Genomic DNA, 26168 nt, shown 5'->3' on the forward strand with positions numbered 1-26168 from the left:
AATTAATTTATTCCAGGGCAACCGGGAAGGTCCTTCAGGAGGCCAAGGCCTCTCAGGGGGTTACATTTGTGCAGTTGTAGTGCATATAGAAGTGAAGGCAGAGGCTGTTCTTGGTGGTTTTCAGTTGATAATCAGTTTTTTGATGATTTAAGGTTGTATGTTGCAGTTTCCTGCTAAAGGACCTTAAACAGTCTCGGTCATTTCAAACACCTTCCCTCCATACAATAGCATACGTGATTCCTAACAAATCTGTAAATTACCTAATTTACCAAAAACGAATACTTACCCCAGAGAAACAGCTTGAAAGTCTTGTCCACTATGTGTCTCATTTCCCTGCAATCTGCTGCCCACTGCCTGTTGGCAGGTGAAATCTGTCTCTAGTAACTCTGAAGCAAGATTGTAGGAAGTGGGGGTGAGGTATACCATGTACTTTGGAGAGAGAAACCCTGAGCAATCCATTGACTGGCTGGGTGGACCTGCAATGTCATGGCCCCAAAACCAGGAAGAGGCCGCACAGCGGGGACGGAGCAGATATAGCTACCAGCGGCTGTGCGGAAGTCATGGAGAAAAGACTACCTTATAAATTTCAAGCACCCCCTCCTTGGGCATATCTCAAAAAAGACCTGTGCCCAGACAACCCTTTTAAGGTATGATTACAATCAGTTGACTTTTTGCATGAATTTTCCATCGAAAACCCTGAAGACATTACAGCACAATGCAAGCAACTTGGGTTTTACCCCTGGGGATTGTTCCACATATCTTTACAAAAGGGACAGGGATCCCGCTGCATGGCAAAAGAGCAGCACTCAGCAGCGTTTTAAAAAAAGGACTGTGCCACCGAAATCCCTGTGCCGGTGCCGATCTGTTCATGTAAAAAAAAAAAAGGAAAAAGCGATGTACCTGATAGTATATTCGCTTTAATAAAACTTCACTCTTTGGTAATTACCGAATAACTTTACACTTAAAATATGCGACATCCTACTGCCCCTCGCCGTGTAGGAATAATAATAGCATTGTTTTCGCTTAAACAATAGAAATAATCTAAAGCACATTTCCATGGAAGTGTCTAGAAGCCTGGAGTGATATAGCCAAGAGCCAAAAGAACATTTAGTTAACAGGAGGCAAAGGAAAAAACTCACGATACTGGACGTCCTCACCAAGAGGAGTCCAGCGAAACGCCGAGCTCACCGTCATTAGTCCCACGAGAGATAGGATCTGGGCACGCTTCGTAGAGATTACTTGTCGTGTCACCCCCAGGCCAACAGCACAACTTACCGCCTTACGTAATCTCATAAAAGATATCTAAGACAAATGTTTGTTTACGGGACAGAACTCGCGACTTCTCACTCATCAATATAACACGCTTATAAACATAACATTACTGGTAGATTAATATTTTTTCCCAACATTTTACATAGTTCAATGAATTTCCAAAATATGTCTTTCAATATGGGCAAATAGTTTCACAAAGGACAGGATTGCATCAAAGAGAGACAAGTCCACCAATGGGCTGGTGGCACTAGACTACTATGAGATCCCGGTGCATATGCCGCCTCTCTTCCTCCCATCATGGGGTTGGACTCTTGGGCCAACTGTTCACTTGGGTTGGGTTTTAGAGCACAATTCTGTGACAGGTTTGTCCATCAATATAAAGTGTAGAGGGCTGTCCGACTTTCCACTGACAGATGATGTCGGTGAAAACAGAGGTTGGGTGTGATGGATTTTCATTGTCCGACCCCTTTGTAAAGGAGAGATAAGCTGCCACCAGAACAGTCTCACTGCGGCTCCCCTTTCCATAGGAAACACAGGAACATTCGGGAGAGCTGAACGTTCATGTTTATGGGGAGAACGCGAGAAATAACTTTTAGCCTGACAATTATTTGGCTGACAGCTATTGACGGTGCATAGGCTTCTTTAGGCAACTGTGTTCAAGAAAGGTTACTGTAAAGAGTCCCAGTTGGTATATAGAGACGTATTTTCAGGCAATGCTTTGTGGGGGGGGGAAACAAAAACAAATACATAATTATAATTTTCTCACATTAAAAAGGGAGAAAAGTATCGCATACTAGCTAGATCAGGAGGAGGTTCTTGCCCATTGTCCAATAAGAGCAGAGGAATACTGGTACTGGTTGGCTTGAGAGATGCCTCTGATGGTACTCCGTATAGTACTGTTTCTTAATGAAGAGATCCAGTTGGTATGTGGAAACATTTTCAGGCAGTGCTTCATGGGTAATAAATATGCAAAATAGTTTTCCTCCCGAAGGAAGAAAATTCTGAAACATCGTTTCGATCTGGTTAAGAAGAGATCGTTTGTGGACAATCCTATAGAAATTTATTCTAGAAAATACTTCTATGAATCTGGAAAATGAATTTCTAATGTACAGGAAAGTGAGAGGTCGTCACTGATATAGAGTTTCTCCGAAAATAAGACAAGGACTTATATTATTTTTTTCACATTAATGACAATTGCCCATTATGCTCGATTACTTTCTTGTACTCCACAAAGTAGTTCTCCTTTTTGTACCATTACTTATACTGTAAACCAGTTAGAGATTAGCTACGTGATGCCCTTTCTCCGACTTAGTCACGTGACAATACCTAGTGCTGGAAGTGTGAACTAGGGTTTACTTTGTGGTAGAACTAATATTTACAACCTGCTCCAAAATCCCTGAAAAATCCAGCTAGAGGTTATTTTCGAGCCTATTTTTTGAAGAAACCGGGTATCTGTGAGGCCACAATGGTCTTCTACTAATTCTAGAAACTGTTTGTCCTTTTTGTATTGTATTTAAAAAAGTAAAATTACTTTGGAGAATTAGTTTGGAGAATCCAAATAGTTTTTCTTCCTTTAATAATATCAGATTTTATATCGACCGGCACCTTGTAAACCATCAGAGTATCATGTGACCAGAACCTGGCGAGTCTATTTTCAGATCTCGGTACTCTGCTGTACACAGGTCCGCAGCCAGCAGACATCAGGAAACCACTTATCTGTTTGCGACATGAAGTGGGATTGATTTCTGTCCAAGCCACAAGGTCGCAGGGGTCACTAACTTTTGCAAGGATCAGAGAGATAACTCAGATCTGCTATAAAATGCTTTATCCCCCCCAGTCCAGTTGTGGTTCTGCTCAGCTTGTTTGTCACCCAGCCCCCCCCCCCCTCCCCTCCCCCAACCCCGCTGCCGCCGCCAGGCAATCTCTGGGGCTTCCTGGACTATTTAGCAATCGTTTTCAGAGTATTGTATTACAAGGAAAGGGAAGAGGTCGGGGGTGTATGGATGAATAATCCTATACAGCAGAGAGAGATGAAGGCAGGAAGAGGTAATGCAGGACACCAGCTTCTTATAACAAAACTCTGTTCTTGTAAGAGTCTTCTAGAAAGGTATATTGTGAAACAGGAAAAGAGAGAGTGTAATAACAGGAGAGAGCAAGTAAACAAGAGCCACGCCGGGCTTATAGACTGTCCACCATCCAGGAGACTAACCACAGGGCCCCAGAGAACAACATGGAATGGAGAACCACTCACAGTACAGGGATACTACACATAGTGATGTCACAGTACAGGGATACTACACACAGTGATGTCACAGTACAGGGATAATACACACAGTGATGTCACAGTACAGGGATACTACACAGTGATGTCACAGTCCAGGGGGGATAATACACACAGTGATGTCACAGTACAGGGGGGATAATACACACAGTGATGTCACAGTACAGGGATAATACACACAGTGATGTCACAGTACAGGGATACTACACACAGTGATGTCACAGTCCAGGGGGGATAATACACACAGTGATGTCACAGTACAGGGGGGATAATACACACAGTGATGTCACAGTACAGGGATAATACACACAGTGATGTCACAGTACAGGGATAATATACACAGTGATGTCACAGTACAGGGGGGATACTACACACAGTGATGTCACAGTACAGGGATAATACACAGTGATGTCACAGTACAGGGGGGATAATACACAGTGATGTCACAGTACAGGGATACTACACAGTGATATCACAGTACAGGGATAATACACACAGTGATGTCACTGTACAGGGATAATACACACAGTGATGTCACTGTACATCGATAATACACACAGTGATGTAACAGTACAGGGATAATACACACAGTGATGTCACAGTACAGGGATACTACACACAGTGATGTCACAGTACAGGGATAGTACACACAGTGATGTCACAGTACAGGGGGGGAAATACACACAGTGATGTCACAGTACAGGGATAATAATGGCGCAGTATAGGACGCTCCCTCCTGTGAGCTCCGCAGTATGAGCATTAGCAGCAGGGATAATAATGGCGCAATATAACAATAGACCAGCGTGCAATATAACAATAGACCAGCGTGCAGTATTCTGCCTCCAGGAAGCGCAGTAAATCTCACGTACCTCGTGCTCGCTCTGACAGGCGTCTTCCTCCACACATCTCAGATTTATGACGTGAACCTCCTGGGGTTCGTTTATTGTTCCTTTACTCGCGCAGCCAGATAAAACATGGTAGCTCTCCAGAAAGGCTTGGACGGGGTGATGCGCAGTGACAGGTGACAGCAGACATGGAGGGTTAGGGATGGGACCTATCAAAGAGGAAAGAATAAGCACAATGAGTTAATCATATAATAAAAGCAATCACTCTATCAGTAACCATCACAGTTATTATCATAAAACTGATCAGATAATAGACCCCTGGGGAGGGACTGGATGATAGACCCACTGGGGGGAGGGATCAGATGATAGACCCCCTGGGGAGGGACTGGATGATAGACCCCCTGGGGAGGGATCGGATAATAGACCCCCTGGGGAGGGAACGGATGATAGACCCCCTGCGGAGGGATCAGATGATAGACCCCCTGCGGAGGGATCAGATGATAGACCCACCGGAGGAGGGATCGGACGATAGACCCCCTGGGGAGGGACTGGATGATAGACCCACTGGGGGGAGGGATCAGATGATAGACCCACCGGAGGAGAGATCAGATAATAGACCCCCTGGGGAGGGATCGGATAATAGACCCCCTGGGGAGAGATCAGATGATAGACCCCCTGGGGAGGGATCGGATGATAGACCCCCTGGGGAGGGATCAGATAATAGACCCCCTGGGGAGGGATCGGTTAATAGACCCCCTGGGGAGGGATCGGATGATAGACCCCCTGGGGAGGGATCAGATGATAGACCCCATGGGGAAGGACTGGTTAATAGACCCACTGGGGGAGGAATCAGTCGATAGACCAACTGGGGGACGGACTGGATGACAGACCCACTGGGGAGGGACCGGTTGATAGACCCCCTAGGGGAGGGACTGGATGACAGAAGGTAGGGGAGTCTGGAGGGGAGAGAGGAGCCTGCATGCGGCAGAGGAGTCTGGTAGAGAGGTGGAGCAGGTCATCCAGTGGAGCTTTTCTCCCCCTTCCCCATTTACAGTACATTGTTAATAACACCACTAAACATAGACTTAGGGTAAAGAAGATAGTCTTTTTATATAAAGAGGGAGGATTGTGACCAGAGGAGCTTACAATCTAACACAAAGGGGGATATTATTATTAGCACAACGGTGTCTAGAGAACCAAGCGCCATGTTGTTATATTACTTTATGCCAATAAACTGGTACAAGCACATTGTAAACTCTGCTCTAATGTCTTCAGAACAATGGCCGCCACTACCCCGACCTCCTCCCGCCGGATAAGGAGAAGTATTCATCTGCTGGAGCCGCTCAGCCAGTAAACTGGGAAACATTTCTGTAAGGAGTGGGATCCATCAGCGACTCTGACTGCCTCTAAATTACAGGAAAGCACTTGATGTATGTATGAGTGAAGTGTATAGGGAATACTCCGGCTCTGTTCTACCACTGCTTCTCCATAGACCAATCACAACGGCCCCATAGACACATTCTGGGAAAATTACAGGAAATGTATGCAAAGAAAAAACTCGCCCCGGCTTCCAAACGGCAGAGATTTATAATGACAAGGGAGAATTTTTTACCGTCTGGAAACACAAATTATAAATTCAAAAACATTTTTAATGCAGAATCAGAAGAAGAATAAGGAGAAGGAATTCGGGGTCCTAGAGATGCAATGATCCGCAAGGGCCCGTCCACCGTAATGCAAAAACAAGACGCAATGATTGAGTATATAGGATCCGTCCATCGTAATGTAAAAACAAGACGCAATGATTGAGTATATAGGATCCGTCCATCGTAATGTAAAAACAAGACACAATGATTGAGTATATTGGGCCCGTCCACCGTAATGTAAAAACAAGACGCAATGATTGAGTATATAGGGCCCGTCCACCGTAATACAAAAACAGGACGCACAAAGACGCAATGATTGAGTATATAGGGCCCGTCCAACATAGTACAAAAACAAGACGCAAAAAGACATAGCAAACCACATGAAGGAGGACATCAGATCGCCATGTAAATCACCATCTAATACTATAGGCAGATGTGCAGGTAAGAGGTCCCGACCCACAGGGCTATCCATAATACCGCACCATTATAACCTATTATTTATAGCTCTATCTCCATATCATGGATGGTCTGCACTGAGCAATGACAACCCTGGAGCCAACAGAGAATACAGCATAGGGCCCCTGTGTATAGGATAGCATAGCATAGGGCCCTTTTGTATAGGATAGCACAGCATAGGGCCCCTGTGTATGCAATAGTACCGCATAGGGCCCCTGTGTATGCAATAGTACAGCATATGGCCCCTGTGTATAGGATAGTACAGCATAGGGCCCCAGTGTATAGAATAGCACAAAATAGGGCCCCTTTGTATAGGATAGCACAGCATAGGGCCCCTGTGTATGCAATAGTACAGCATATGGCCCCTGTGTATAGGATAGAAGAGCATAGGGCCCCCGTATATGGGAGAGCACAGCATAGAGTAGCCCTTTAAATATAAATCTTTATATTTTTTCAGCCCATGACGGTTTCTGTGTAATGACAGTACGAGAACCTGTATGAACCCTGCGTGGCGGCCAATCTCTGCCAGTGTCGCCTTATCACAGAGCAAACAAGAAGCCTATTTATAAAGTCAATTTCACATTAAGCAGCGATCTGTCATATTGATAGTCTACCTGTATCCGGCCCAAAGTAAACCACCGCCCCACATTCTGGGTAAGGGGTTTATTTTCCCGAGTCGCCGCGCTCGGTGCAAAACATTTTGTTTAAAAACAAGTCCGTCTCCTGTTTTCTAACAAAACCTTTCACCAGATCTCCGAAAACTGAACACGAGAGCCAATATGTGAGTAAGTGCAGCGATAAAACCAAGAAGACGATGACTCAATCACATCGACTGGACCCGACGGGCTTTGAGGGTGGAAGGGGCCCCAGCTCCAACCGGCCTCAATTATCAAACATCAGTCCTGGGGGGTAACTGGTCCTCAATGAGGAGATTCACAGGCAATGCCCCATGGGAAGTAAGATGCAAATTAGCAGGAAGTCCTACGTACAGTGACTTACTGTATATTAATTTCTGCTCCCAGAGATGCGCGGGGTCTTATTTTCAGGGGATGTCTTATTTTTTCATGAAGAAGAAATCATATGTCACATGCACAGCACACAGTATGGCAGCCTCCGGCCACCAGGGGGAGCTCACCACAGCACACTCGTACAGCACAGCAGTGACAGAGTGTACAGTATGGCAGCCTCCGGGCACCAGGGGGAACTCACCACAGCACACTCGTACAGCACAACAGGGACAGAGCGTATGGTATGGCGGCTTCCGGCCACCAGGGGGAGTTCACCACAGCACACTCGTACAGCACAGCAGGGACAGTGTAAGGTATGGCAGCCTCCAGCCACCAGGGGGAGCTCTCCACAGCACACTCGTACAGCACAGCAGGGACACAGCATATGGTATGGCGGCTTCCGGCCACCAGGGGGAGTTCAACACAGCACACTTGCACAGCACAGCAGGGCCAGAGCGTATGGTATGGCAGCTTCCGGCCACCAGGGGGAGCTCACCACAGTGCACTCGTACAGCACAGCAGGGACAAATAGTAAGGTATGGCAGCTTCTGGTCACCAAAGAAGCTCACCACAGCACACTCATACAGCACAGCAGGGACAGCGTAAGGTATGGTAGCAGGTGACGGTATAACGGCAGACTATGTGTAGCTCTACATCTGGCAGTAGGGGACAATGGGGATGGTGGCAGATGACGGCCCACTTCATGCCCTGCCTGTACATTTACAAGGGAAAACCTTGGAAAGGGAACATCTGGGGTGGCAGCAGGACAGTGAAGGTAGAGGATAATGGCAGCGGGCTAAAAAGAATCCCAGCTGCATGTCCTGGTGCTCTGTTTGGCGGCCATGCTGCCAAACAAAATCTTTGCTAGGTCTTACTTTCGGGGAAGGCCTTATATTTAGCAATTCAACAAAACCTCTACTTGGTCTTAATTTCGGGGAAACAGGATATCTGTCCTATACATCCACATCATAATTGTCTTGACTAGAGATATCAGCCAAACCAGAGGCATCTGTAGATGATGTTTTGGGGTTTCTGGGTTCTTGCTCCAATTGGTACTAGAGAGAGACAAAACCAGACAACCCCGTCACAAGACAAATGTGTGGAGCTCCCCTTTAATCGTCCCATAATAGTCTGAAGCAGAACCTTTCCCTATGTTCGACGGATGCAATTAAACTGTGCGCCTTCTCTGCCAAGATCCTACATTTCTTCTGCCTGTGTAAATATACATGGAGTCAGCGTGAAGGAAATGTATAGTCACGGGACGAGGGTTCTTGCTTAGGCGAGCAATTCCATCAGATATCATAGGGGATCGCTCAGGTCTCTACCATATGGAGACCAGAGGCCGGGGCCATCATTTACAATACGGAACGTGTGAGGTGACATGTTTGACTTCAGTCCATCAAGTGTTTTATTATGAAACGTCCCGAAGGAGACGGAGTGGAACCAAACTCCATCGCTCATTTATCCAGCAAGAAAACAGAAAACATGGAACAGTCCGTGCGGAAACGAGGGCGCGAGGGAGGAACACAGATCTACGATAACGCCAAACCCAACAAAGCCCCTGGGACCCGCACGGTGACACTGCTTATTACTGGACAATGGTCAAACTTAGAGAGGGAACCTCCAGGACACCAGGGATGCAGACCAAGGATGTCCATGTCAGGAACTGTCCAGAGCAGCAGCAAATCCCCATAGAAAACCTCTCCTGCTCTGGACAGTTCCTGACATGGACAGAGGTGGCAGCAGAGAGCACTGTGTCAGACTGGAGAGAATACACCACTTCCTGCAGGACATACAGCAGCTGATAAGTACTGGAAGGCAGGCTGATCTGCTGTGGCCTTTAGTTATAGTTGGGTGATGTACGTGGGAGTGTGCGCCATTCCTCAGCCGGCCACCAAATACAACTGATCACAGGAATTGGGCTTCATAGACCATAAGGGAAGCTGATAAACAGTCAGACCAGGTGGCCAGCCAGGGAGTGCAGCGCCCGGTCATGCACTTCACCCAACATGAAAGGACATGTAAATGTAAGAAACTTTTTAATATATCTTAACAGAGAAAAATGCATATTTCTCCCCTTACCCTCCAAAACTCGTTATTCACTGCAAAAATCTGGAGACATAAACTCACTAGGGGATCAAGGCACAGCTACGTATGGAAGTCTACAGAGAGGAGGGGGGAAGGGTTGCATAGTAAGAGAAAAAGACACAGAGAAGCTGCAGAAAACTGCTAAGTGATGTATCTCCCTCAGTACAGTGCTCACAGTTAACACTGCTCAGTACTGCTCTATAATGTCCCTGCTGCTGTTGCTTCAGAGAGTGTGCTACAGAGATATAGAGGCAAGGTCTAATCTTCTGTGTGCACAGTGTAGATATCATAGCAGCTAGTCTACACCCACTACATTAGGGACAACTGAACATTAGAGATGGAGTTTGCAGAGGGTGAAAACTGGTGAAAAATGCCATATACAAGTTATAGAATAGCCAGTAGTAGCAATGCTCTCTATGAACACAGGACAGATTACAATGTTTGTTAGACGTTGCCATCACACCATAAGTATTCATTCATTTATCGGCTCCCGTACATCACACCATAAGAGCTCGGTCATTTATCGGCTCCCGTACATCACACCATAAGTATTCACTCATATATTGTCTCCCGTACATCCAGTGGCGGTCTTTGGCACCAAGCACCCCAAGCGAACGCTTGGGGCCCCCAACATCCAGGGGGGCCCCCACGCCCCGCTCTTGTGCTCGAAACCGCTGGACAGGGCCGCTCCCCGCTCGCTGCTGCCATCTGAGCTGTAACTATGAGCACTCGTAATGAGTGCTCATAGTTACATGCAGCAGCACTGACAGGGCGGGAGACATTGTTCCCTTCCTGTCAGTCACTTTTGTGGCCGCAGGAAGGGTTTTCCCTGCGGTCACAAGTGGCAGCTTTGTCCTTGTGGTGCCGGCGCTCCAGTGACATCACTGGAGCATCGGCGCCAGGACAAGGGGAGTGCGGCCTCTTGTGATTGCAGGGAAAACCCTTCCTGCGGCCACAAGAGTGAAGAGAAGAGGAGACGCCCGGACCCAGGTGAGTATAAGTGTTTGTTTTATTGTGTTATATACTATATGGGAGGGGGAGCACACAGGGGTCTGTTTAACTGGGGGAGCGCACATCGGGGGTCTATATAAATGGGGGGAGCACACGGGGGGCTATATAACAGGGGGAGCACACAGGGGGGCTATAGACTACTGGGACTTCACAGAGGGGTCTATATACTACTGGGGGCAGCACACAGGGGGTCTATATACTTCTGGGGGAGCACACAGGGGGCTATATATAACTGGGGGAACACACACTATATACTACTACTGGGGGAAGCAAACAAGGGGAATATACTACTGGGGGCAGGACACAAGGGGTATATACTATTGGGGGCAGCACACAAGGAGTATGTATTACTGGCGGTAGTGCACAAGGGGTATATACTACTGGGGGCAACACACAGCGGTCTATTGTTCTGAAACGCGTGTCGAGGGGGGGGGGCAGACATAACTTTGCTTGGGGCCCCAGAAATGCCAAGACCGCCCCTGCGTACATCACACCATAAGAGCTCGGTCATTTATCGGCTCCCGTACATCACACCATAAGAGCTCAGTCATTTATCGGCTCCCGTACATCACACCATAAGAGCTCGGTCATTTATCGGCTCCCGTACATCACACCATAAGAGCTCGGTCATTTATCACCATAGCAGCTCGGTCATTTATCGGCTCCCGTACATCACACCATAGCAACTCGGTCATTTATCGGCTCCTGTACATCACACCATAGCAGCTCGGTCATTTATTGGATCTGTACATCACACCATAGCAGCTCGGTCATTTATCGGCTCCCGTACATCACACCATAGCAGCTCGGTCATCTATCGGCTCCCGTACATCACACCATAGCAGCTCGGTCATCTATCGGCTCCCGTACATCACACCATAGCAGCTCGGTCATTTATCGGCTCCCGTACATCACACCATAGCAGCTCGGTCATCTATCGGCTCCCGTACATCACACCATAGCAGCTCGGTCATTTATCGGCTCCCGTACATCACACCATAGCAGCTCGGTCATTTATCGGCTCCCGTACATCACACCATAGCAGCTCGGTCATTTATCGGCTCCCGTACATCACACCATAGCAGCTCGGTCATTTATCGGCTCCCGTACATCACACCATAAGAGCTCGGTCATTTATCGGCTCCCGTACATCACACCATAAGAGCTCGGTCATTTATCACCATAGCAGCTCGGTCATTTATCGGCTCCCGTACATCACACCATAGCAGCTCGGTCATTTATCGGATCTGTACATCGGCATTTGTAAACTTTTACTAATTTTCCAGCACTCACCCGGGAAGGTGAGCACTGATAGATGACTGAGTAAGTGCCAATGAGTGTAAGTGCACGTGTCATTCATGTTAAAGAATACTTGACAGACACTTCAGTAGAGGAGAGGGTGTCGTAGACATATGTGTCACTCAATACCGAGCTCTGATGAAACCCATCGCCAGCACAAATTCCACACACCGATCTAAAAACAACCAAACAAAAAACCCGGGTGTCTATATTATTACAAATGTCATCACCAGAAACACTCCGAGGAGGGGAGAGCAGGCGGGGGTCCGGTTACAGCACAATGTGTATGAGCGGCCCCGAAAGACGGCTCCGGTTACAGGCAGAAGCGTCCCGGCCAAACCAGCCGCCTCTTGTTTTTTTCACAGCGAGAAGGAATCGAGTTTCCAGCCGACGCCATGGGATTTTAATAACGTTACTTTGCTTATTCTGCATTTTTTTGGTAATTTTTGCTGCTAATGATTCGTATGCTGGGAAATGTTATAGCTCAGGTGTAATAACCACCAGCTTGTTAGTGGGATTTATAACGGATCATCCACTATTTGGTTACAGAAAGTTATATAGATTTATAATTTACTTCTATTTCAAAATCTACAGTCTCCCAGTACTTATCAGCTGCTGTATGTCCTGCAGGAAGTGGTGTATTCTCTCCAGTCTGACACAGTGCTCTCTGCTGCCACCTCTGTCCATGTCAGGAAAGGTTTTCTCTGGGGATTTGCTGCTGCTCTGGACAGTTCCTGACATGGACAGAGGTGGCAGCGGAGAGAAATGTTTCACACTAGAGAGAATACACCACTTCCTGCAGGACATACAGCAGCTGATAAGTACTGGACGACTGGAGATTTTTAAATAAAAGTAAATTATACATGTATATAACTTTTTGAAACAAACTGTTTAGAAAGAAAATACTTTGTTTGTCCAGGCATGATGGGAATTGTAGTTTTGCAATAGCTGGAGGGCTGAACGTTCCCCATACCTACAGTATGGGAAGAAGACAAGATGGCGGGGGCAATGTGATGGGCAATGTTCTGCTGGAGACCTTGTGTCCTGGCATCATGCGAATGTTACTGTGACACCGACCACCTACCTAACCATTATACACCAAGCCCCCCCTTCATGGCAGCGGAACCCCCTAATGGCAGCAGGATAATACCCCGGGGGCCACACTGCAGACGTTGTACAGTAATAAGGAACAGGAAAAGATCAAGATGGTGACTCGTCCTCCCGATTCTCCAGATCTCCTATTAATCATCTGTGGGATCCATGGAGGCCGCACCTCACACCGCACAGGATCTGCTGCTGATCCCACAGGGGGCATCACAGGGATATGAAGGTCACATGACATTGTTATGGGGTCTGGACCTAATGGGGCACAGTATGGGGGGGCCACATCAGGTTTTAATGTTATGGCTGTTCAGTATATAGCTCTGAGGCATCCTAGTCCACCAAGGTGTGGAAACAAACGCTGGTGTGACATGAGGTCGGCTAGAAACGAGATGATAAATTACACCGCGGAAGACGTCAAAAGAAATGACAACCATGGACGGGTGGAGAAAAGATAAGACGTGCACCAAGTGGACTAATATAAAATATAATCCATCAGGTGAGCAGCACTAATCCCATCCACATGGTGTCTGCAGACTAGAAGAATACGGCAAGAGTATGGCTGCTATTATCCAGAACCGGCCCCTCTCCTGTGACAAGACTGGACAAGACGGGTGATGACTCCATAGTCTCCTAGTCTGTATAACTAGTATGATCGATGGAAGGACCAGTCTCTACTCACAGTCATCCATCATTCTACCCATAATGTGCCAGCGGGATCCAACAGAATCATATAGTAAACAGATCCTATCATATCAAATCCTCTATGGCTCCTCGCAATGTGAACAAAGCCTTAGGGCACTGATCTTGCTGGAGGACAAGTCCAAAAAGAAGGAAGCCACTGGGCACGCCAATACATTGCTCCAAAGTGCCGGCTATCTCACCCCGGTCAGGGCCAAGAGTCCGATAAATTCCAGTGTCATGGGGTGCAGCTTGATGCAGCAAAGCAGGGTGCGGGGAGCTGGGGGGAAAGGGGGTGTGTGGCTACGGTGAGCTGCAGGGGAAGGGGGTGTGGCTGCAGAGAGTCGCAGGGGAAGGGGGTGTGGCTGCAGGTAGCTGCAGGGGAAGGGGTGTGGCTGCAGGTAGCTGCAGGGGAAGGGGTGTGTGGCTGTGGGGAGCTGCAGGGGAAGGGGTGTGTGGCTGTGGGGAGCCGTGGGGGGGGGGGGCTGCCCAGATGATGCAGGGTGCTGTGTGAGGGGGTGCAGGATGCTGCAGGGGAAGGGGTGTGTGGCTGTGGGGAGCCGTGGGGGGGGGGGGGCTGCCCAGATGATGCAGGGTGCTGTGTGAGGGGGTGCAGGATGCTGCAGGGGAAGGGGTGTGTGGCTGTGGGGAGCCGTGGGGGGGGGGATTGGTGGGGTCTGCCCGGACGATGCAGGGTGCTGTGTGAAGGGGTGCAGGAAGCTGCAGGGGAAAAGGTGTGTGGCTGCGGGGAGCCGTGGGGGGGGGGGGCTGCCCGGACGATGCAGGGTGCTGTGTGAGGGGGTGTGGCTGCGGAGAGCTGTAGTGGGAGGGGGGGGGCGATTTTTATTACACGGAGGAACGGCCAGCAGACCATCGCTATCGCTCTTTTTGAACATGTTCAGAGACAACGATCAGCCCATGTTGTGCATGTCAGGTGATGGTTGCCTCTGGAAATCACACCAAAGGTTTATCGGCCAAAAGGGCCAGCAATCGGCTGAATACGGCTGATCATTTCATGTAATAGAAACAATCACAACAGATACTTGCTTATTTTGCAACACAAATTTGTAGATTACAAATTTTAAAATCTGCACCGCGGGTCCATTTCAGCGCGTGTGGACGTTCCCTATTCGTGAACCAACTCTATGATCAAACCATGATGCAATCCGCACGATACGTCATCGCCCACCAGCCATGGACATTTCTCCTCTGTAAGATCGTGAAGCATCTTCCGGAGACGCGGGGTGCCGCTTCCATCTCGCCATCACCTACGATTTCACGATTGCAATAAATAAACAGTGAGATGTAAGGGTTTGCTGTGCGGTGACGGCATCCACCATTGTTTAGGTGAAGTGACGTCGGCGCCCCCGCTCTGTCATCTCCCGCAGCGGCGGGCGGCTCCCATTAATCAGCTCCGTGTTTTTCCAGCTCGCAGACGCAGGACAGGCCTCTCGGATGTAATAAACAAGAGATCAGGCAGGAGAGGCGCAGGAATGGCGGAGGGGGGTGAAGACCCTGCACTCCGGACTCCGACGCTCGTACACATTTCCCCAAGTCATAAATCTCTCAGGTTTTTTTGTATGCACTTTTAATTCTTGGAGAAAACCCAAACGTTGCGAGCACCTAGTCAGCGGGCACGGAAACCATGGAGTGTATTAGTGGTAATGACTCCCAGCTGGGTTTTATATACTGTCCGCCAGTACGTTAGCGCTGGGGTCTTCATTTACAGGAACTTTTTTACAAAGAGATTTCTTCTAAAGTTTCCATAACCGCAAATCTAATCTATATTTGTGCGCCGCTGGGGGATGAAACGCGTTGGAATTATAAACGCTCGATAGATGATGATATATATGTGTGTTATATTCTACTTCTCGGGGGTATGACTGCAGCTCTCTTCATTCTGTACTAGGGAATCTTTTTTGTGTTTTTCCCTGATTTTTTTTTTCCAGCCACCTATAAGTAGTGATCACGGGGTGTTTAGCACTGCAGCGCCGCCACAGGGCAAATGGAGCATTACATGGAGCTGGAGAGGAGCAAACTTTTAAAAAGGTGGAATTGGCAGGTTTGTTGGATCACAGTTGGGGTTTGTCCACTTCTGTCCGGCTCAGCCATCCACCAACTGAGAAGGGAAAGGGCCTTGGATGGTTCTGGCTGGGTAGGCTGTTACTTCTGCGACGAGACGTGAAAGCCGCAATAGCGGAGTGGGCTGTTGCTCTCATCTCAGGAGTGACAGCCTGCCCAGCCAGTAACTGGCCACAGCACTGCTCTGTCATAGTCAATGATTGGCTGAGCGGACTGGAGGTGGTTGGAGACACTGCGGACCCGTAACCCATACAGGGGGAGCACGGACCGGTGAGCACTCACCTTTATTTTTGTTTTTTACGTGTATTAAGCTGTACGACTGCAATCTATCTAAACTTTACAAAAAGTCTGGTTTCGTTGCGAACTGAACTTTTTGCAAAGTTAGTAATGAATCTCGGTTAGTAAGATTCCGTTCTCTACATGGAGCCCATAGATAGCAGAGATCTGTCCAGGTGTGTTGAGTCTTCCTGAGATAGTACGTCCTGAGTAAGGGCCCTATTCCACCGGACGATTATCGTTTGCATAATCGTTAACGATTAACAATCTCAAACAACCGCTATTGCGAAAGACCTAAAAACGTTCAGTCAATTCCATGGAACCATAATCGTTACTTATGATCGTAATTGCGATCGTTTTTTTTCGCTATTTCTTCGCTATTGCGTTCGTATCTATTGCGAACGACAGAACGATGTCTTATTCAATGCGAACGATTTGCGAACGTTTTGCGAACGAGCAACGATAAAAATAGGTCCAGGTCTTATAAGGCAATCAACAATTTCTCGTTCGGTCATTAATCGTTAACTGCATTTCAACCGAACGATTATCGTTTAGATTCAAACGTTTTAACGATAATCTGAACGATAATCGTCCAGTGGAATAGGGCCCTAAGTGATTCCACTGTTCAGCAATGGAGTTGTGTACATACTTTTTGTAGTGTGACGTGCTCATACCATAGTGCACCATGGGAACAGAGCAGCATGCCACAAATCAAGCCGTGACTTAGCAAAAAGAGTTTCCGCATGACAGGGTGGTCACAGCTGCGAAGCGCACAATGTGGAACAGGTAATTCCTTATTAATTTGAAAATAATTATTTTTTTTAAACCCAAATAGTCTCCTCCTCTACACTCTTTACAGCGCCATAGCTTTTTTTGTGGACATAGCTAGTACTGCAGCTCCATCCCATTAACCCCATTGGGATCCCAACAATCAGACACTCGTCATCTTTCCTTAGGACCGATCATCAATATTACAGTCCATGAAAATCCTTTAATGATAATATGTCATCTCTGGGGGTTACGGCCGCGCCTCTAGAGCCAATTGAAGCCCGTTCCCATTTGTTTATCATTTCTGGCCTGAAACAAATAAATGAGTCAGCTGCGGGGACGGGACGTGCTATGTACATATGTCAGCCACATGCAGACCCACGATCTTCAACAAATGCAGATTATATATCTTTCTACCCAGAGGACACATTGGATTCCTTCTACAAGAATCATGGATTCTGTGAAAATAACCGCACTGCGCCCCATATAACTACACTGGTGTCCATCCGAACCCTCACTGCTGGACCCCATATCCTCGCAGTGCCCCCATATCTCATTGTTACCGTATATACTAAGATTACCAGAACTGATAATATCCAGTTCTACACTGATCAATCTGCTGATGATTTGGAGCCCCCCCACCCCCGATGCTGCAATCAATCACTGATGTCATAGGGGACGTGCTGTACATACATGCAGAACCCGCTGAGGTCATTGATTGGCTGAACATCGTATGTGATGTCATCGCAGGACGGCCGGCTAGGAACACTGAGGTGGGGGCAGACATAGACATCCGTTTAGTTTCTTCTTTCGATTGCAAAAAAAAAAAAATCCTGAAATCCCTTCACATCACAGCCAGTCAGGCCATGCCCGGAGCCAAACTTAAAGGGCAGGGGCATAGCAAGGATTCATGGGACCCCACAGCAAAAAATTATACAAACCCCCTCACTCTAACCAGCCTGGAGCAGCCCCCCAATGTTCCTTTGTTCTCCCCGCCGCAGAGTGATGTCACACGTGCACCAGAGAGCTGGGAGAACGGATATTGGGGGACTACGCAGGGCAAGGTAAGTATGTGTCTGGGGGCGCAATGCTGGCAGGACAGGGAGCCCATGGCTTCTTGCTCTATTAGTACCAGCGACACTTTTATCATGAAGGCTTACAGTTAAAGGGCCAGGGGCCTGCGGGCCTCCTAAGTGCAGTGGTGTGGTCTGCCTATATAGTAGCTACGCCACTGGTAAAAACCTAGAAATAAATCTTTCTTGACTTAAAGTGAATCTGTCAGCTGCAGTTCAGGTTCCTCTTAGATAGCTGTTATGACAAGGAGACACATGGTAGCTTTTATATATACGTCTGTAATTCCATGTCAGAGTCATCCAAAGCTCCTGAATGCACCATGGTAAAAATGATGCAAAGTAGCTCTCCATCAAAAGGAAAGGAGTTTGCTCTCCACTGCCATCTACTGGACGTAGCAACCCTTTGAGGGTCAAACATTGGCTTAAAGGGATGTTATATGGAGAAGGTGGCCTGGAGGACAAATTCTTTCCAAAAAACTAGGATCTAGGGATGAGCGAACCCAAGTGTAACATGGCTGAGGAAGTTGGATACAGCCCCAAGGCTCCCTGGAAAACATGGATACAGACATAGGCCATAGACTGTATCCATGTTTTCTAGGACTCCCAAAGGCGATACCCAACCTCTCCAGCCACCAGTAATGAAATACTGCACACTTTTTAAGGATATTGGTCTCTGTTGGTGGCCTTGCGGCTTTGATCCCTTTTGCTCTATTCATCCCCCCCCCCAACATGGCAATGCCTTCCGCAACACTCAAAATCGAATCCTAAAACAACATTGCCAAAACCAAGCAACGTCTTCGCTCTTACATCATCGGGTTGAAAACAAGTTTAGACAATGTATATCCTTTTTTTCCCCATTTATTGCACAAACTTGGCTGCAGGAGAACATATCTTGGACGCGTCGACAAGCTGCAAAATAATTCTCCAATCGTGAACTTTAAGACCTAAAAAGGAATATTCAGGTTCTACTAAGGGGGGGGGGGGAGATTTGTTTTCTTTGCCTTTATCTAATACAAAGCGACACGCCGCTCATCGGCTAAATTATTATACGGCAAAAAAATGTTTTGTTACGCAACGGGATCAGTCGGCACTAAAGAGAGTTGAAGCCGCCTGAAGAGGGTCAGTAGTCAGGAATGATAGGTCGGCTCAGGCAGACTATGAGCACTGAGAGCAAAATAAAAGCCAAATTCCATAGGTGACTAGAACTCGGACTCCAGGAGGCAAGAACAGCCAGATTGTCTGAAGCCGTATGCAAATCCAGGGGAAGTGGAGAGAGCGGCGTGCCGCAGGTATGTCAGCGACAGATGGCCGTAAACTTTAATAACGTAAGGCCAAGTCATCAGCCGGTCATTCTGCCCACCTGCGAGGGCACAGCTGCCGCTGGGAAAGACATTATATTTTATTATATTAACCAGGAAACCTTATTTTTCCTCTAAGGAGTTTAAGAAAAATGCGGTCATGTGACACATGGAACATTCGTCCTCTCCCGGGATTAAGCGTGATTTCCGTCCAACGCAACTAGAACAAAGGAAAAAGTAACTTTGAAAGACTGAATGGCCATAAAGTCATCTCCAAGACTGTGGTTGTCTGAGCCAAACTGTGCCATGTCAACCAATGGGTGTCTCTACGGCACAAATATGACCCACATGTTGGTCGAGATCACAAAACGTTGCGTTCTTATAACTGTATTGAGGGAAAACCTCATTGTTAATTCTGAAGCGCCTGGGGTCACGTCTGGCATTGTCTGCTCCATAGCCCCAGTCTCATTCTTTGTCCCCCGCCACCTTTTTAGCCAAAGGTGATCCCCCAGTTGACTGTATGACAGGCGGTAATTGAAAGCACATTGTGACTAAGACATCTGAAACCTTAGAGTGGCTGTATCGTTCTGTCATCGGCTCCGGCCCCGGCTTAACCGGCTTCTAATAAGTCCAAGATGGGAGGCATTGTGTGGGCTTTGCTTACTCTAGGGTCCTGGAAAAGAGGCTCAAGTTTCAAAAGCAAATACAACCAGAGGGGCAATTATTCTGCGTCTGAAGTGGATACGACGTTACGTACGACAGTAACATATCTGACAGTGAAAGGATTCAGCACTATTGGGGACCAAGGGGGTAACAGCATTTGTAAATTTTGAGAATAACTATAATACATATTGTTCTGCCGCGGCATATTAGTAATAACGTGAGGGTGTGAGGACACTCCGACAAAAACAGCCATCAAATCCCTTCAAGAAGCCTTCAAACACTCATCAGGATGACAGCTATTGTGCCAACACTCCCGTAATAATAGACGCTCCTGCCCAGTGTTCAGGTGTCATGGGGAGAGGGAAACAAGCTCCTGCCCGACGCCTCTATCTCTTCATGACTCCTCTGTCCTTACTTTTCTTCTCTGTCTCCTCCAGACCTCTGTATCCTCTTTAGAGCCCCTGAACCCCCCAAATCTATATGTCCTCTCTCAAGCTCTCTGTCCCCCTCTAGACTCTTAAGACCCCTTCAGACTTCTCTGTTCCCTCCATTTTCCTATGTCCCCATTTAGACACACCTTTCCTCCCATATACACCTCTGATTTCAGGCTCCTCTGTCCCTCTGTCTAGACACCTAAGGGCCCTATTACACGGGTCGATTATCGTGCGAAAAATCGTTATAACGATTGAATTTAAACAATAATCGTTCTGTGTAATTGCAGGCAACAATCGAAAAATCGCTTGTATGTCGTTGATTTAGATCTGAACCTAAAATTATCGTTAGTCGTTCACTGTAATTCCACATTCGCAGAAGTTCCGCATTTTTTCACTAATTGTTCAGTGTAATTGCACATTGTTCATTGTTTTGCCGGGATCAGAAGGAATAAACGATCAAAGTAACAATCACAATAACGGTTATAGTAACAATCATAACTAACGACCATCGTTCTGTGTAATATGGTGAATTATTTCAGGTTAACGATAAACAATCTCTTTTGCAATCGTTTATCGTTAAAAATCGTAATCGTAATAGGACCCTTAGGGTGGTATTACACGGGCCGAGCAGGGCCCCATAATACCTGTAAACGAGCTCCAGATAAACGAGCTAGATTGTCGCTCGTTTACTTGGCCTATTACACAGCCCCGATAATCGTTTAACAAGCAGCCTTTGCTAAACTGGCATACATTACCCATCCATGTTCCAGGGCTGCTCCTGCCATTCGCTTCTCCCTGGGTCCCGCGCGCGCTCTAGCTTCACAGCGGCCTGTCAGTTGATAGGCCGCTCAGCCAATCAGAGGCCAGGACCGCCACGGCCTGTGATTGGCTGAGAGGCCTATCGGCTCACAGGCCACTGTGAAGTTAGAGCACGCGCGGGATCCCGGTAGAAGCGGACGGCAGGAGCAGCCCTGGAACGTGGATGGGTAATGTATATCGTTAGTGGCCGCCCGTGCACCGCTATTACATGTAGCGATGCGCGGTCGGTGCCCGACAAAAATAGGTTCTAACCTATATCAACGATCAGCCGATGATCATTGTCATCGGCTGATCTTTGCATTTATTACACGGAGCGATAATCGGCCGAATTGGCCCGATTATCGCTCCGTGTAATAGTACCCTTTGTCCCCTTCCAGACTCCTCTGTTCTTCTTTAATCTTCTGTCCCCTCCTCTGTCCTTTCTGGATTGCTCTGTCCCCTCCAGACTCCTCTGTCCTTTCTGGATTGCTCTGTCCCCTCCAGACTCCTCTGTCCTTTCTGGATTGCTCTGTCCCCTCTAGACTCCTCTATCCACTCCAGACACCTCCAGGGTGGGGCTTCATTGTAGCGATTTGGTTACAATGTTGCCAGTACGCCCTTTTACATAATGATTACACACTCACAGCCTTGACATAGTAAAGTGAACTTCCACAAGTTTATAGTGTCTGAAATATCCAAAATGGAAAAAGAAAAACTGTAAGATGAAGCCCTCCGAAATGGGTTAAAGTCAAGTCCATCTCCATTTGTAACGTGATCTGTTTGTGATGGTGAGAGATACTACAAGATGGAGCAGCCACAGAGATCCAGAGCAGGTGCCCATCCTGGTGTGCCACCCTCGACCCGCATCGGAGGGCCTGAGCGTCGTAATGGAGGGCGCCCAGCCATAATGGAAAGAAGATTGTATATTCCGGGGATACAATTATTTCCTTTTTAGCCGGAATACATAAAGGACAAAAGATCTTTTCACAGATTCATCAAATGAACTAAATCTCAGTACAACAGAAAACGTCTTTGTGCGATGTTGGAAACTTGCCCTCAGGAAGGTTTGCTTCAATGTTTTTTCACCAATTTGGGAAGGAAGAAATTTAGTATAAATGAAAAAAATATAAAATTCTATAATTGCAACAACCCAAGCATGGAAGACAAAGGTCAACGCTGATGACAAGGAAAGCGCACGGGCTCAATAGACAATGGACAGTGACGTAACACAAACGTATGAAGCGGCAGTCTCTGTGATAATGGACTTGTTGTCTCCACGATTCTACTATGAGCAGCTAAAGCCAAGATGTCAAATAGGAGTAAAACACAAACTAAAAAGATGAGACCAAAAATGGCCATGAAACGAGAGGCCGGACTAGTAAAATCTATATTTTATATTACAGAAGGGGGAGGGGGGGAGGGGACCGGAAAACATACGCAGCGTTAGAAGCAGGACGCCTATAAAACAACGCAGGACTCATTGTTCTCTGTTACAAAGAACGGGATCTCGTTTATATAAGATGCACATTGGACTGACGGGTCAGGATATCATAGTAAGGCTGGGTTCACACTGAGATTTTGCAATCGGTTTATATTTCATCCATTGAATGCATCTGTTACGGCTCTGTTTTTTTTTTAATGGAAGTCAATGGAAAAACAGATCCAAATGAATGCACACAAATGCATCTGTTTTTTCATCCGGTATTTGCAGTGTGAACCCAGGCTAATGGTGACATCACTTACTACAAACCATACAAGCCAAATTCACTCTTCATCTCATATCAGGTCTCTACAGACTTATCTTATGACTTCTTAAAGTGAATTGTTAAAGAGGTTGTCTGTGCAAAATCAAAAGTTGCAGGGCAGCTGGGGGTGTTTGTTATGTTTACACAACCCCCTGCCGCCCAGACAATCCCTTTAAAAAAAAAAATTCTATAACTTTCCAGTATAGTTTGCATTTCAATTCCATTTTCAGACTTCTGCTTGGCTATCAGTGAACGGCAAACACCAATGATTTCAGCAGGACTGACCAATCAGGACTATCGAATGTGATGGGACCTACCGACAGATGTTATTGGGAAAAAGAAGGATCAGACATGTTGAATTTGAATGCCCAATGCTTCTGTTGTTTACATAGATAACCCCATAGGTGTCTGGCAGCAGGTTACTGCCCTTTCTCTATTGACAACTAATGCATGAATATGAGGGGGGGGGGGGAGAGAACAGCTGTTGGGTGAAAGTTTCTTTTTTCTTTTTCTCTTTAATTCCTATTATATGAAAAACATTTGACAGGTCGTAGTTATTTGTCAGATTGATCCAGGTGCTAAGACCCCCAAAGGGAGCAGATATGCTCAGCGTGATCACCTCTTTTAAGACTTCTTCCTATGAATCCGTACACTGTGGTTTTCCAGGAAAAGCTGAGTGCCGAGCAGCTGTGCCCCAGTGGGGATCTCACCCCCCCACACCTCCTCTGACATGTCATGTGCTAAAGTGCCTACAAATTAAAGGGGAACCTAGTATCTAAGGTTTGTCCCACCGTAAACTAATAACCAAGATATCAATAATGATCAGTTCGTAAAGTGGTAAAATATATAAGAAGGATCTGTATGGAGAAGACAGAAGCTTCCATGTCCTGGTCCAGGAAGACGCTCCTATTACGGGAGACTTGTTGGCACGTTTCTAGGATGAGAGGATATCAGTGAACAGGACGCTGCATTCACAAGATCAGAGTCTTTCATTCTTCCTCAGAGGAAATCTATCGTCCCCAAGGTATAGAACGAGACGCAGGAGAACTCTGATACAACTAATGTAAACTCTGTACCTTTTGAGGGAAAGCTGTCCCCCCCCCTCCCCCCATCTTGCAACAGGCTGTTTAAAATGATTTCCTATCAGGCAAAGGGTCGTTCCCCCATTGCATCTATGACCTTTGTCTGAAACCATGTCCATACATAGTGGCCTATACCCGTATATTTTTGATATTCCCTACATGTATGTTCTCCTCCCTGTCTCCATCGTGTGTGAGCTGCCCTCCAAGTACGCTGTCCTCCCTGTCTACACCCTATGTATGCTCTACTCTCTCTCTCCAGTCTGTGTGACCTACTCTCCAGTTGTGCTCTCTTATTTATCTACAGCTTGTGTTAATCACTCTCCATGCATGCCCTCCACTCTATCTCCAGCCTGTCTAGGCTACTCCCCATGCATGCCCTCCTATCCATCTCCAGCCTGTGTAATCTGACCTTCATGCACGTTATCCTCCCTATTTACAGCCAGTATGAGCTACTCTCCATGTATGCTCTCCCCATCTGAAGCCTATGTGAGCTACTCTCTATGTACGCTCTCCCTTCTATCTACAGCCTGAGTTACTTTCCTCTCTATCTATAGCCTGTGTAGGCTGCTCTCCATGTATGCTCTCCTTCCTACCTAAAGCCTGTGATATCTGCCCTCTATGTACACTCTCCTCCCTATATACAGCCTGTGAGCTGCCCTCCATGTATGCTCTCCTCCCTATAAAAAGCCTGTGATATCTGCCCTCCATGTATGCTCTCCTCCCTATATACAGCCTGTAATATCTGCCCTCCATGTATGCTCTCCTCCCTATATACAGCCTGTAATATCTGCCCTCCATGTATGCTCTCCTCCCTATATACAGCCTGTAATATCTGCCCTCCATGTATGCTCTCCTCCCTATATACAGCCTGTAATATCTGCCCTCCATGTATGCTCTCCTCCCTATCTACAGCCTGTGATATCTTCCCTCCATGTATGATCTCCTCCCTTTTGTCTGGGTCTTTCTGAGAAACGGCCAGATAAATGGATTTAAAAACAAATGAGTAATAAAAACTATTAGTGTAAATGTGTCCGTGGCCTTTAGGGCTTTTTCCTGCAGATGAACAAAAGACAAATCCACTGTCATCTCTCAACGTGAAAAGGTCAAAGGGTAAAACAATACTCGGCGTACACCTCATACAGATCCCTCCCTCCACCTTTATGAAGCGGTAATCCGTTCTCTGTCAGAGTTATCACAGCGCCCCCGCCTAGAGACAACGTTTCTACAGAACTAGTGCGGCAGATGTTCGCTATGACACACGCGTCTATTACTCACCATCGCCTTTTTTATACTTTTACACGAGACGAGATTGGTTCATGTCTTGTGTGTGACGGCCGAGTACACAGCCTGATCTATTACTCTATTTTTGGCCAACTTTTTAGTGTTTTATTATGCAGACAGTTAATTACACGCCATCTCGAGGCCAAATCTCCGCAGCCCCGGGACAAATTTGCACAACCTGTTTCACCCAACGTGAAGGAGAATAATAGCCGAGCATCGCCAGTTGGCCGAGTACGGAGAAGTTTGCCGTGTACTGTCTGTTGTTGTAAGCAACGAGATTCTCAGACGTACAGAGCTCACCCCAAGGGTTGAAAAGTTCTCGGCGGCTTTGGGAGGATTTCTTCTCTCTGAAATAAGAGATGGAAGTGTGCCACCATCAGACACCACTAAAGTGTTGCAATCCAGAGGCCGTCATGTAGGAACTTTCATTGAAAAGAAAGAAACAGGGAAAAAAAAAAAAAAAAAAAGTCTTTCAGCCAGATTTCTATAGGCGTCAACTGAGGAAGGAATTTTGAAATCAGTCACCGGATAAGTTCTGACAATGCCGCATGGAGACACATCCTGAGGATCTCACCCAACATCTTTATCTAGCAGGACTGGCTGCAGAAGGAAGCTGGATAGAGGTTAGCAGAATCAAAAACACAGAAGGGGGATTCGTGAACCGGGCAAAACTTTAAAAAAAAAAAAAAACACTTTTGGTGTTTTTCTGCTGCAATAGCTACTTTGTAGAAGTGGTCGTGAAATCTAAATTTCAGTTTTTAGGGGCGATTATCGTGTGAATTATCGTTATATTTTTCAAATTTAAACGATAAATGTTTTGTGTAAATGCAGCCAGCGATCAAATCGTTTGTTTAGTGCTGACACCATAATCGTTGTTAATTGATGTAATTGCTGTAATTCCGCATTCAATCACTAATCGTTCACACCGTGTAAACGATCTGAGTAACAATTATAACTAACGACTATCGTTCTGTGCGATATAGT

The 26168-nt window shown here is 46.8% G+C and overlaps 1 protein-coding gene across 3 annotated transcripts in view; it reads right to left on the bottom strand.

Moving 5' to 3' along the window:
- TGFBR3 (transforming growth factor beta receptor 3) overlaps positions 1-26168 on the bottom strand; it is a 159049-nt gene that overhangs the window by 104475 nt on the left and 28406 nt on the right. For all 3 annotated transcript variants that reach the window (XM_069967662.1, XM_069967661.1, XM_069967660.1), the window contains exon 3: positions 4423-4607. In XM_069967662.1, the coding sequence (XP_069823763.1) occupies positions 4423-4607 (185 nt within the window). The remainder of the gene's footprint in view (positions 1-4422; positions 4608-26168) is intronic.

This window comes from Dendropsophus ebraccatus, chromosome 4 (genome assembly GCF_027789765.1).
Source record: "Dendropsophus ebraccatus isolate aDenEbr1 chromosome 4, aDenEbr1.pat, whole genome shotgun sequence".
Classification (NCBI taxonomy): domain Eukaryota; kingdom Metazoa; phylum Chordata; class Amphibia; order Anura; family Hylidae; genus Dendropsophus; species Dendropsophus ebraccatus.